General features: G+C 32.8%; 2 protein-coding genes across 7 annotated transcripts in view; both read left to right on the top strand.

Moving 5' to 3' along the window:
• LOC108734849 (alpha-tocopherol transfer protein) overlaps nt 1-705 on the top strand; it is a gene marked incomplete at its 5' end in the record, with an annotated part of 4417 nt that extends 3712 nt beyond the window's left edge. Inside the window, 1 exon segment of the mRNA XM_018466559.1 lies at nt 248-705. Coding sequence (XP_018322061.1) covers nt 248-513 — 266 coding nt within the window.
• Nucleotides 706-1574: 869 nt separating this feature from the next.
• Nucleotides 1575-13944, top strand: part of LOC108734848 (peripheral-type benzodiazepine receptor-associated protein 1) — a 36921-nt gene continuing 24551 nt past the window's right edge. For 4 of the 6 annotated variants that reach the window (XM_025975444.1, XM_025975446.1, XM_025975443.1 and 1 more), the window contains exon 1: nt 1576-1669. In XM_025975444.1, coding sequence (XP_025831229.1) covers nt 1643-1669 — 27 coding nt within the window. In that variant the 5' untranslated portion in view covers nt 1576-1642. Of the gene's footprint in view, nt 1670-5203; nt 5387-13944 lie in introns of those variants that run through there. The other 2 variants (XM_025975447.1, XM_025975445.1) reach the window with 2 other exon arrangements.

Genomic DNA, 13944 nt, shown 5'->3' with positions numbered 1-13944 from the left:
AATTGGAATTTTTCACACACAAGCCTTGCTATATGAGCTCTCAAAGCATATAAAAATTATACGGCTTAAATGTGAAGTTGGGTGCAAAAGTATACAATTAAATCCTCTGTCGGGAAAAAACGAAATGACTTTCCGAACAACCCTATAGAATGGAAGACCACCAATTAGACATAATAATTTGTAGTCATGGTCGTAGAAATAAAGCTCAAAAATAGGTAAAACAGAATTGTATTTTTTTATTATTTAGGCAGGTTACCGGAAGGGATTCCTCAGGAAATTCTTCCAAGAGAGTATGGAGGAAATGCACCCTCGATAGATGTTCTGGACAAGCAGTGTCACAGTCTGATAAATAAATACGCTGACTGGCTCATCGAGACGGAACAATTTAAAGCTGATGAAACGAAGAGGCCTAAAAAAGCCTCGTGGTGGTCTATTTTTAGCGGTGGCGGCGGTAACCCTAATAACTTAGGGTTAATTGAGAACCAAAGTCCTCTCTCGGTTGAATTCGACTAGTAAATTTTCGGCAAATATTGTACATACAAACATACGAGCAACTATAATGTTAAATGTTAGTTAAATGGAGGAAGTTAAACTGAAAAATAGAATGTCATTTTTTGCTATAAGTAATTAGGTCATCTTTATTTTGTTTTTAATGTATTTTTTTTGTGAAATAATATTTTTTATTGTTTGGTTGGAATAAAATTTCAAAATCGTTTTCAATTTTTTTGTGTTTTGTGTTAATGGACGATTTGATGAACGATTTTATTAAAGATGTGCAAAATGGTGATTTTCCTACTATATTTTAAATTTAATTTAAACAAGTAGCACAAAATGCCGAAAAAGCAATCAAAATTTTGGTAATTCGCAAAAACAGAGTTTACTTTGCAGGGCCGTACAACGCTTATTCGACGCCCAACTTGAATTTTGCAAAATCCGTTAGAAAGAGCATTTTCCGGTGGCTGGAACGTATCATGTTGTTCTACGAAATAATTTGCACAAAATACCAAAAAAGCAATCGAAATTTGGATATTTTTTAGTAATTCGCAAAAACAAAGCTTACTTTGCAGGGCCGTACAACGGTTATTCGAAGTCCAATTTGAATTTTGCAAAATCCATCAGAAAGAACATTTTCCGGTGCCTGTGGGACGTATCATGTTGTTCCATGAAATAATTTGCACAAAATGCCCAAAAAGCAATCGAAATTTGGATATTTTTTAGTAATTCGCAAAAACTGAGCTTACTTTGAATGTTCTTATAATACTAACTGTAAGTTAACCGAAAAGAAAATATAATTACGGATATTATGTGAGCCCCTGTGTCCTTATGTATCAGCCGTCACTGTATTATGAGACCTTTTAATAAATATATTTGTCATTTTCATGGATTGCACATATTAAATTAAAATAATCTTATCATACAGTGGCTAGGTTTTGGATAAAACTTTCATTTACAATTGCAGAGAAATGTATTTTATTTAGTCATGTAGTTTATTGGTAGATATAGTGAACTTCGAAGATTATTTAAAATGAGAAGTTATAGTGTTGAAGACAAGTGCACTTTTTCAACAAATATTCGAATAAAAACAGCTTATTTAGTCAGTGGAAAAAGACGAAAGACTCTTGTGTATTCTGTTTGTAAATCAATGGTTATTTTTCCTTTAAAAGAGAAGGTAAGTGAATTCAATAAAAGTGTAATTAATTTCAAATCGAATCATATGAAGGGTACTCATGTAAAGTGCCTTAGTAGTACGCTAAATACACTAATTAATAAAAAACGGACCGACAGACACACGAGTGATCCTATAAGTGTTTCGTTTTTCATTAGGACGTAACCTAACAGGAGAACCTTAATCTTAATATTGTAGTTGAAAAAAAAAACCTGTTCTACCATACATTCAAACTGCAAATGTAAATTTACCACGTTATGTTCAGAATATAGACTTCTCATTAATTTTCGTATAATCTATGAGTAAAGAACTATTTTCTGTATTATTTTCAAAATTTGGGGTTCAGTAGTTACCAAGATAAGGGGACGGGGGATGGTCAATTTTCATCTATTTTCATAAAAATACATCACAGTTTACAAAACTCTTTTTTAATTACCTGTTGGCCCCCTAAAAATGATTTTCAAATTAATTCATTAACGTTATGCATCCGTGTTTCGAACACACAAGAGATTCATACGTGTACTAAATTTCACCTTAATCGGTTCAGTAGATTCGGAGCAAATTGATTGTGACAGGCGGATGGACAGATACACGAGTGATCCTATACGAGTTCCGTTTTTAATTCTGACGTATGAAACCCCAAATAGTGGGATTTATAGAATTAAGTGCAATTCTTGTGATGTCCTCTACATTAGGGAGAGTAGGAGATCTATATAATAAAAGAACACATTTAAAAAAGATAAAAAAACGCCTTCTTGGATCATTTGTACCTCGTCTAACCACTATTTAGTTGAAGAAAATGTAGTAGTTAACAAAAGTAAAAACTTAAGTCTTTTAGAAAGCATAGAAATCAAAAAAGCTCTCTAGCGTAGCCGAAATCTTGTAAATAACCAATTAAAGTTAAGATTCATACACACTCTCCATTTATGTTGGCCAAATTCGAGTATACATAAATTGTGTTTGTATTCCTTTGAAAATGGTCACGTAATCGAAACTTGTTAGGATTTTTTCTAATTATGTAGTTTTCTCCAGGATGGCGGTCAAATAATTACATAACTGTATGTTTTTGTAACTTTAAAATTTACAAAAATTTTTCAGTCTGAAGATGGTTGAATAAACCGAAACGTTACAAAAACATATAATTGTGTAATTATTTGACCGCCACTCTGGAAAAAGCTTTATTCCGCCATACTGATAATTATCAGAAGGATATTGCCAAATACGAGCCCTTGCAATTTGACGAAACATATGGTTTGTTTTTACAAATGTAACAAAAGCTGCATTTTGTATATACCGATTTTCTAGTTGAGCGAAAATGTGTTAATTTCGAAAGAAAAGCTTCATAGGTCGAACGGAATGGAAGAATTCGATAAAACGAATGACCTTGAGAAATATTTGCAAGTCCTTGGGTACAAATACATATATTCCCCATTGGTACACCTAATATATATACAAGTATATTAAGACCTGTGGCTATTGATTGACATGAATTCAATGAATAACTCTCAACCGTACATTCTTAATTTTTTATGTTCACGTTATCATCATTCCGAGACATGAATTAAGTAACAGTGACACCACATTCACATTGTAATGGTAATGATAATAGTAGGTATACATATAATACTTACACTAATAATACTTACAGTTATGGGAGCGCACTTCGTTCCGACACGATGCGATATACAGACATGAGAATGACAAAACACTTAAGCCGTTCGACAGTGCGAATCCGTCTANTCAAAATTAATTTATTTACGTTATGCGTCCGTATTTCGGTGACAGAAATTGATACGTGTACTGAATTTCAACTTAATCTGTTCAGCAGATTGAGAGCAAACTGACTGTGACAGATGGACAGACGAGAGATCTTGTAAGCGTTCCGTTTTTCATTCGAACGTACGGAACCCTAAAAATTAAACCACTCTTAATCAACTTGATTTGGCTAACGTTTCCCATTGGCACTAACAAAAACTTCATCAAATGCAAAATGTATTCATTCATTTCGATTACAAACGTCAAATAAATCGAAATATGTAATGGCATACATATATGTAGGCCGGACAGGTAGCCCATTGAAAATAAGACTTACAGAACGCTTAAATACTTAGTTGAACGGTATTCAGAATAAAAATAGATGGACAGACAGACACACGAGAGATCCTATAAGGGTTCCGTTTTTCAATCGAATGTACGGAACCCTAAAAATTAAACCACTCTTAATCAGCTTGATGTGGCTAACGTTTTCCATTGGCACTAACAAAAACTTCATCAAATGCAAAATGTATTCATTCATTTCGATTACAAACGTCAAATAAATCGAAATATGTAATGGCATACATATATGTAGGCCGGACAGGTAGCCCATTGAAAATAAGACTTACAGAACGCTTAAATACTTAGTTGAACGGTATTCAGAATAAAAATACTAAATATACTAATTAATAAATCAATAAAGGTATTCATTTTCATTATAAAACGTCAAATAGACTTAGGGAAAAGAAAATATGTTATCGACGGCAAGGATAAATTAGCTATATCAGACAGGTACCTAATTTAAAATTAGAGTTTGACAACGTTTAAATACCTGGTTTTAAACATTAAAAACAACCATTGATTTTAGTCTGGGAACGAAATTCGTCCCTTGTTTTATATTTTTAAATGGCGGCGACGCATTTACTTGAAGATAATGCATTGGTATTTATCAAAAAGTTACCAGCGTTTTGACCCAACAAATGATTGGTGAGTCTGACCCTGTTAATATATACTTAGTGATTAAGATATTATTGATTAATACTTCTAATTATCGATTATATAATAATGTTCTAAAATAATTATGGATAAAATTAAAATGCAAATAGGTTTGTGATGTAATTTTGTGAATCTGTCTCCTCCAATACAAAATTATGGCTAAGGGTTATTTTCGATATCTAATGTTGTCATTCAATCAGAATTTTTAATTGAAAATCATCAATCATAACTGATGTAGTCATTAAGCTAAATTAGGTTACATTACGGAGAGACGCTATGGTTAATATGTAAGTACCAAAAACAACTGAATCATTTTATCTACTTTTCTTTACTAGTAAAGATTATAATATAATATTTAAGACTATTACTATATCATTCTATAATATTTTTGATTACTGTTAATTTCTTATATGAAAACCTTCGGTTATTTCGTTTCATGTTATAGGATCAATTTTCAACTTCATTTTGAGAACGTTTTTAAGTGTTAGATAAAATCTCCTTTTGGATCAAATTTATCGCTTCTGTTCTTTGTCTATCATCATTCGCATCTCATTCATTACTTCCGTATATTGATAGCCCCCGATAACATAACAATAGATCTTGACCGGCTCCTTGGTCCCTTTTTAGAACAACCCTATATGTACATATATTTAGTTGGCGGCGTCTCAGTTTAAGCGTCTGGCGAGCGCCGCCGTTCACGCGTGACGTCACGACGCCGACCGGGGGTGGGCATTGAGTTTTGCGTGCGCATATCGATTGTCGCTGACCTACTAAAATATGCCGCCATTAAGGGCTAACACGAGCCGTCCTCCGTCCTAAGCAATCTAGATTTTTACATCGCGAAATAGAAACTAAACGATTTTTTGTTTATCGGCCCGGTCGGGTTTTCCCCCAGTCTAATACGGTTTCGCGATTTTCGGCGGTTTTCGTACCACCGCCGTCCGCTGGGCTGACCAACGGCTATCCATGGTGAGTGCATCCCCTTCAAAAAAAAAAAAAACAATTGTTGAGTGACGATTTTCCCAAAAATTATTTTATAACCTCAAACCAGGACAATGCTACAAACGGTGAAAAATTCTTTCTTAGTCTATTCGTTACTTGCTTGTTTAAAGTTATTGTCTGCCACACTATTTTAAAATGTATAATTGGCTTATATTCTTAATCTTGTTTAAAATGTCGATTTTAAGTGCATATAGCTGAAGTAATTCAGAATAGCATGCAATAGTTTTCTTTTAATACAAAACGTCTGAATTTTAATTAAAGTAAGATAGTAAAGAAGTTAACTGATGCAACAGGCTGTAAAACCGTACAAACGTAATCACGAAATTGATTTTCTCTCTGCCTTGTGAAAAACCGAACTGTAAAGTGTCAGTGAAAATCTTAGTACGTATTTCGAATTTTAATTACATTCCTAAATAGCTAATTTGTTAAAGTGATTTCAATTATTTTTAGTCTTTTCTTCTCATCATACAGAATCACTTTATTGATTTTTATAACTTTGAATTCTTCTAAATTATGACAAACGACGTTATCAGTGGACTGAAATTGTAACAACAGTTTTATCAATATGAACCTTTTCCAGTAATTGATTTTTATTGCTCACAATTTTTAAAAAGTTTTTATTTACATAAATATCAAATTGTTTGTATTTTATATATTGTAAAAAGTTTTCAGAAAATTCTCATGGCTACAACATTATTATTATTCTCAGTTTTCACCGGTTAACTTTGAGCAAAAAAAAAATAAAAATAAAAAAGGTAAGTATTGCTTAAATAGAGTAGTTTTTGTTCTAACAAATAAATTTCGGATAGTTTTTATCTCTTTTTATGGAAAAATAGTTACAATTTAATAAGGCTGATAACGACCGAGATAAAAAGTGGTAATTCCAACTTATTGATCGAATATTATCGTTATCAGATTTTACCCCTCTCACTGTTTTGCTTCGAAATTTACAAATTCAGTTGATTTAATGGGTATATCAATAACCACAATATTGTTTTGCAATAACTTTTACAGTTAATTCAATTTCCATATGTTTCCCTTATCAGAATTGTGATTGTTGATGAGTTCGAAACACATCACACAATTCAATATGTAACAAATAAAACATTAAAACCCAAAATAACACATAAAACCTTTTCAAAAATTTAGAGCGTATTTCAGCACAACTGGTGTTATCTCCAGTTAGAGACCGATATGACAGAATCTATAAAGACTCAAATTGATGCTCAATGTCTAACTGAGGATAACACTTGGAGTTTCGAAACGCGTTTTAGCTTTTTCGGATGTTTTCGTGTGGAATTTTGGATTTTAATGTTTTGTTATGCTAGAGAGTTTGTAAAAATATAATAGCGACAATCAATATTTTGATATAAAATGACAAGAGTAGTTCTTTTACATTTTTTGAAGGAGGAAAGCCTGAATTTAAACCCAGAAATCTTCTAGCACTAAATTTCTGTGGGTGCTCAATGTCAAAACCAAAAAGCCAAATGAGCATCGTTGGGATTCCGAAGTTCATATATCTTAACCTGTTGGGGCAATTCTAAGATCAGATTCGAATTTAACCACAAAACATACTTCGGAAATTACTAATGCGAAGGTTGTTTTCAAGTTTATTTCATGTGGTATTGATCTTAAGAAGGCCAATAACTGCATGTGTTTAGTTTTGATTTAAAGTAAACATATCTTTTAACTCTGACGTGATAAGGTAATTTTGCTGACAGATTTGAACTCAACAACAAAAGATACTATTGTCTTGGTTGTATTTGAACTTATTCCACGTGATAATGCTTTCAAAAAAGCCAATAACTGCATTTTTTAGTTTTAATTTGAAATTAAGGTATTAAGCTTTGTGGATTTGGATTTCACAGGATTTGCGTCAGATCGCGTTGTTTCTTTAGTTGTCACCATTTGCAATTTTTTACATTTGCGTATATCGTTTAGATTTGTAAATAACTGTTCGTGACGCAAACTGTATCTTCTTTACCTATTGTTTCGATTTATTACTACCAAATCTCCAGAAAAAATAGACTTGTTTTGTCAATCCTTTCCTATTATGTATTNGTATTGATCTTAAGAAGGCCAATAACTGCATGTGTTTAGTTTTGATTTAAAGTTAACATATCTTGTAACTCTGACGTGATAAGGTAATTTTGCTGACAGATTTGAACTCAACAACAAAAGATACTATTGTCTTGGTTGTTTTGAACTTATTTCACGTCGTAATGTTCTCAAAAAAGCCAATAACTACATTTTTTAGTTTCGATTTGAAATTAAGATATTTCGTAATCCTTAGATTTGTAAATAACTTTTTGTGACGCAAACTGTATCTTTTTTACTTATTGTTTCGATTTATTACTACCAAATCTCCAGAAAAAATAGACTTGTTTTGTCAATCCTTTCCTATTATGTATTCCATTGGTCTTTTGAATAATGTGTAACGAGTCTTCATGAAACAATAGCCAAAATTTAGTATTTTTAGAAACCATCAAAACATTTACATTACTTAATTAGTTGTATGCCGATGTTATATGTTTTGCGTGAATATGTGCATTTAAAGATATGTGTAAAGTTCGGAAGTGGATCGAAGCTGGCTGGGTGGAAGAACCACGAATAAAACGTTCGCCTGGTTTCAACTATCAACCAATTTAATTAACAGTGGAAATGTGAATGAAATTGAAATCGGGTTCACTGTTGGCTCGCAAAGATACCACCAAACTTCGATTGCCTAATATGTACATGTACCTTGTACCTTGTACCTGTATAATTTGAAAGTATTTTTTTAAACATACATATATACAATAATACATCCTTAGATAGCTTTAAATCAAATGGAAGCGGTACTGACAGATCAGTACAAAAGTAAAACTAAAATACTGGTATGCAAGGAAAGAAAAAGTAGGGAAAGGGCGAATATAAAGACAGGAGACGAAAAATTAGAAGAAGTGGCTGATTTTAGATACCTAGGGAGTCAGATAAGTCAGGATGGAAGGAGTAGTAGGGATATACAGCAGAGGATAGCGCAGGGTCGAGTCGTTTTCAATAAAAAGAAGTGGCTTCTATTCTCGCGAACGGTTAATTTAGAAATTCGAAAAAGGTTGTTAAAGATGTATGTTGTATGCACGGCACTGTTTGGGTGCGAAACATAGACAGTGGGCGCGAAAAAGAAAAGGTTCGAAATGTGGTGTTATGGGCGGATGATGAGGATAACGTGGGTAGAAAAGGTTAGAAATGAAGAGGTATTGGAAAGAATAGGAAAACAGAGGACTCTATGGAAGCCAATAAGAAATAGGCGAGATAGGTTGGTAGGACACGTTCTCAGGCATGAAGATCTAGTCAGAGACATACTAGAGGCAGAAACAGGAGTTAGGAGGGGGGTAGAGGTAGACCTAGATTAGATTACTGTTCGAAAATAGTTAAGGATGTGGGCTGTTCTAGTTTTAGGAAATGCGAAGTTTAGCTCAGGATAGGAAAGAGTGGAGGTACGTGTCCAACCAGTCTTAGGACTGACGACCTTATGATGATAATGATGACATCCTTAGTCAGCTATATACATTGAAAATACAGGGTAACAGTCTAGAATGCTTTTTGAGTGCATAAGTCCATAAGTTGAACATGAATCGGGGACTAGTTAGGAAAATCAGGTGCATGGATTTAAAATTTCATTTCTATAAACTATAAACTACTAGACATTTAAAGGATAGAGATTTTGAAACTCATGAGGATGTTGCTATGAAAATACAAAGATAAATTGAAAGACAAAATTCAAGTTTGTAGCATGTAATGAGAGATGAAGTTCATTTTCATTTACATGGAGCAGTTGATAAACAGAACATCAGATGCTGGGCTTCTGAAAATCTATTAAATATCCATGAGTACTGAACTCTTTATTTTGAAAAAGTCACAGTACCATTAGCTCTACATGCATAATTAGTTTCTACTTCTATGAATAGGCTGGGCGTGTTGTTATCGTTAATTCTGACCGCTTCGTTTTAATGATCCAAATATCTAGAGATGTGCAGAATGGGTTTTTAAAAGTATTTAAATACAAGATGCAAATACTTTTTTAATTTGTTATTTCAATTGTAAAATACAAAATAGATTTCCTTTCTGTATTTTAAATGCTAAATTTCAAAGAGATACTTTTTTGTAGTACATATTTAATTTTCTGCATTTACTTAAGTATAAAATATTTTTTAAGAAAACCTTGCAAGCGTTTACTCATTCTTTAAATATGGAGTTCTTCTAGATTAATAGTGGTGTTTGCATTATACCACCAGCTGCGAAGATCGGGTATGATTCATATTTTTCTGTTTGAAGTGACTCAGATATAATTTTTCTATCTTTATGTTATAGTTTCTTCAGTTCAGCAACAAATAATTCTTCTATATGCTTTCTTATTTGCCTTTGTCACTGTTTTAGTTTGAAAAAAGACACTGATGACAAAATAGTTTGCTTAGCGTGAAAGATTAGGGCCAAAATAGGGTTGCAAATAATTTTATTGATCTAAAATCACCATCAATCATTTGATCAATTAATCAAAATATTTACAACCCCATTTTGTTTCTTATCTTTTTTACACATTATAATAAGAGAAAAAAATAGAATCCATAGTTTCTTTAGCTTTGGGTTCCTTTAATAAGTGAAGTTTTCAAATCGATTTCTAAGAATTTTGGATTATTTGCATTTATTAGCACACCACAATATCTTGTAGTTTTCAGTTTTACAAAGCTTTGATGTTGCTTTGCGAGCTGTTTTGTCGTAATTCATAAAATTTCGTAGTTCCTTGCTAAAGGTATGAAAGGTGGTAATTTGGCCGGTGCTGATATCAATTTGGAGAATTCCAGAATTCCATGGGCCATGACATTGAACTCGGAAAACAATATCCATCCATTTTAGATTATCCATAGGAGTTTTTGGGCTTTGTTCAGTTAAATTGAAGGTATTAGAAGCTTAAAAAGGAGACAAAGAGACATTCCATGAATGCCTTCTAATTCTTTAACTGAAAAAAGCCCAAAAAATTCTAAACTCCTTGGAAATGGACAATCTAAAATATTGGATCGGTGTTGTTTTCCGGGTTCAATGTCATGGTCCATGGAATTTTGAAGTTCCAAATTGATATCAACACCTGCCAAATCACCACTTATCGTACCTTTAGTAAGAAACTGCGAAATCCTATGAATTACGACAAAACAGCTCGGAAAGCAACATCGAATTGATATACGCCAGCTGTGCAGAGGCAAATATCCATGAGCATTGAGCCACATCTTTAATCTGAAAAAGCCACAGTACCGTTAACTCCTACTTGCATTATTGGTTCGTACTTCCATGAATAGGCTGTTCGTATAGTTACCGTTACTTCTGACCGCTTCGTTCTAATGATCCAAATTTTTTAAAACTATCGAGAAATCTGGTAAACCCATGGAATATGCAAGATAATGTCAATGCATGTTCTAAAAATAAATTAGTATCATATTTTGTAATGTGCCATGGCCCCCAAGATATTCAAACCTCTTCATTTGTGATTTTTTTCTGTGAAGGTATTTGAAGCATCGTATATAAGTTCATAAGCCCTGTAATTTGGACGACTTGAAGAATGCCATTCATTAGGTGATCATGAGTATTGATCGAGCGATGTTGAAGCGTTTTATGGACGACTTCATGTGGATGCTTCAAAACTGCATACAACGCGACGGACACCATCTCGATAGCATTGTCTTCCATACCTGATACACATCATAAATATCATTGTCTAAATTTCATTCATTTATTATCTTGCAAATTCTTTGTGTAGCTCCCAATTGTCACACTGCACCTACATAAGAACAAAAAGTCACAAATACAAGTACTTTTTTTGCTAATTGAGGCTTAAGGATGTTTGGTAGGTACAATCGGAGACAAGAGTACATAAAATTAGAAATTCGTGATTAATTAGGCTTTGCAGCATATCATGAGGTAAATAAATACTATCTACACTAAAAAAAAAGTATACGGTTTGAGAGAAAATTTGGAATTTGACCGTAAACTTTGAATAAAATAAGAAATAACGAATATTATGGAAAATTTTTAACTGACTTTTGGCAGTGAATATGCCCTGATTTCAACTTCGAAACAAAAAAATATTTAGTTTCAATCTTTATTAATAATGAGCGTAAAACTTTTTAATATGCTTAAATAATAATTAAAACTTTAAAATTGCATTTATTTCAGACAATTATAAATATTATCATTATATTATCAAGTAAAAACGAGATTTTCAGCTAATTTTTCATTTTTTCCTCGATAACCATTTAGTGAATTTGAATAACCTTACGCTAAAGTGATTCTCCAGAGTTCAAGTTACTTATTATAAAAGTTTGAAATTTCTGGTAGCTTTTTTTCTGTTAATAAAAATAAATTTAATCTGTTCGGTTAACGAATCTCCATAAAATGACGTGTAAAATTACAATTTTTTAAAATTTCAATAACTTTTTAACGGTTTAGTGAATCGATTTGTAATTTTTACAGAAGTTTTAGAATTGAATGAGGAACGTTCTTCCAAATTTTTATTTGTCTCGTAGCATTCTGACATTCGTCCAAAACATCCTTAAAGTTCATCTGTTTAAGTCATGTATTTAACCGCGGTTGTGGAAGGCATTCTTAGGGCTTTTTGAATTACTAAAGGGGTAATACCATAATTGGTAGTTAGCTCTACATGGTTGACTATTAGAGAGTGGTACATTGTGGATTTTAGATACCACATAGACTGCAGTAATCGGAATCGAACCTGGAAGCTAACTCAATGTTTTTGGGAAATCTATAAGATTTCATTTAAATTGCTTAACCTGTCAGCTTTTAGTCCTTACTAACTCTACAATATGGAATTTAATTGTTTGTATAAATTTCAGTCATATAATTAAGTAATTGTAAATGAAATATGAAACATTGGTTACGCAATGAGTTATTCTTATACGTACGGCAGATGTTTTTCCCCGATTGTCCTTGTAATAGTTATCGTATTTCCTCGTGAAATTTTCCTCTTGGTGGAAAAATAATTTTCGAACAGAATCAAATCAAAACAAATCATTTTTCGCTATATTGTTTTTCTGTTTATTGTATTGTTTCTAAATTATTTTTTGCTATAGAAGAAAGTTAAAAATATCGTCGATAGCAAAGATTAGAAACGATGTTAGAGAGAGTAGGAGAACAGAGAGTGCTATGGAAATCAATAATAAATCTAAGGTGAGATAGGTTGGTAGGACACCTCCTCGGGCATCAAGGGCTAGTAAGATCACTTGTTAGAAGCAGAAAGGGGCTGAGGTAGATATAAATTAGATTAGTATTCGCAATTACTTAGAGATGTATTTAGGTGGTTGAAGTAGATTTGAGTGTTAAAGCAGTCTCATGACCTTTTGATGATAACAAATTATTATGCAATATTATTCTGAAAATTTATTTCTGAATTTTTACCCACTATACAGTTCCTCAAATTAATGAGGAAAAATTTGTTGCTGTTGTCACACCCCCGCCGGGAATCGAACCCGGGCTCTTTGGCTTTACGCGCCAATGCTTTGACCACTAAGCTACGAGAGATGACAAAGCATTGTCATTGTCATCTCTCGTAGCTTAGTGTGTTTTGAGCGCGGCATTGTACGGGTGCGAAACATGGACAGTGGGCGCAGCGGAAACAAAAAGGTTAGAAGCGTTCGAAATGTGGTGTTACAGGCGAATGATGAGGATACCGTGGAAAGAGAAGGTTAGAAATGAAGAGGTGTTAGAAAGAATAGAAGAACAGAGAACTCTATGGAAATCAATCAGAAATAGGCGAGATAGATTAGTAGGACATCTTCTCAGGCATGAAGGTCTAGTCAGAGACATATTAGAGGCAGAAACGGAAGTTAGAGGTAGACGTAGATTAGATTACTGTTCGCAAAGAGTTAAGGATATAGATTGTTTTAGAAATGCGAAGATTAGCTCAGGATAGGAAAGAGTGGAGGTACGTGTCCAACCAGTCTTAGGACTGACGACCTTATGATGATGACTGACACTTCAATTTTACTTATATAATACAAAACCAGATCTGATCCTATAGGTATAAGCATCTCTTATTAACCATATTTCATTTTTAGCTTCAGCAACATCCTGAAGTGCTATTAATGTACGTTAGCACACATCTAACATTTATATACAAATAAAATATTGACTTCATAGCTCACTTTTCCCACATGCAACAAAAATTACACTCAATTAATTACCGATCACGACAGACACATCATTTATACCTATGTGCATCATTTAACTGGATACTTGAATACTGAAATCATAGCGTAATTTTGTTGCTCATAAAATGTGGAAATTGGAAGTAGGTATAACTTTTAATTTAAAGTTTTATAATTATAATATTTAATAACAGTAAAAATTTAAATTACATTTTCTTGTTTCTAGCACAATTAATTTCTTAAGGTATTTTTTCTTAATTTTAGGTCTTAGGACCCAAGAATGATTGCACATACACCTCCACTCTTTCCCCTATCCTGAGCTAATCTTTG

The sequence above is a fragment of the Agrilus planipennis genome, unplaced genomic scaffold, assembly GCF_000699045.2.
Source record: "Agrilus planipennis isolate EAB-ADULT unplaced genomic scaffold, Apla_2.0 scaffold74, whole genome shotgun sequence".
Taxonomy (NCBI): domain Eukaryota; kingdom Metazoa; phylum Arthropoda; class Insecta; order Coleoptera; family Buprestidae; genus Agrilus; species Agrilus planipennis.
This window is presented reverse-complemented; position numbering and strand designations above follow the sequence as displayed.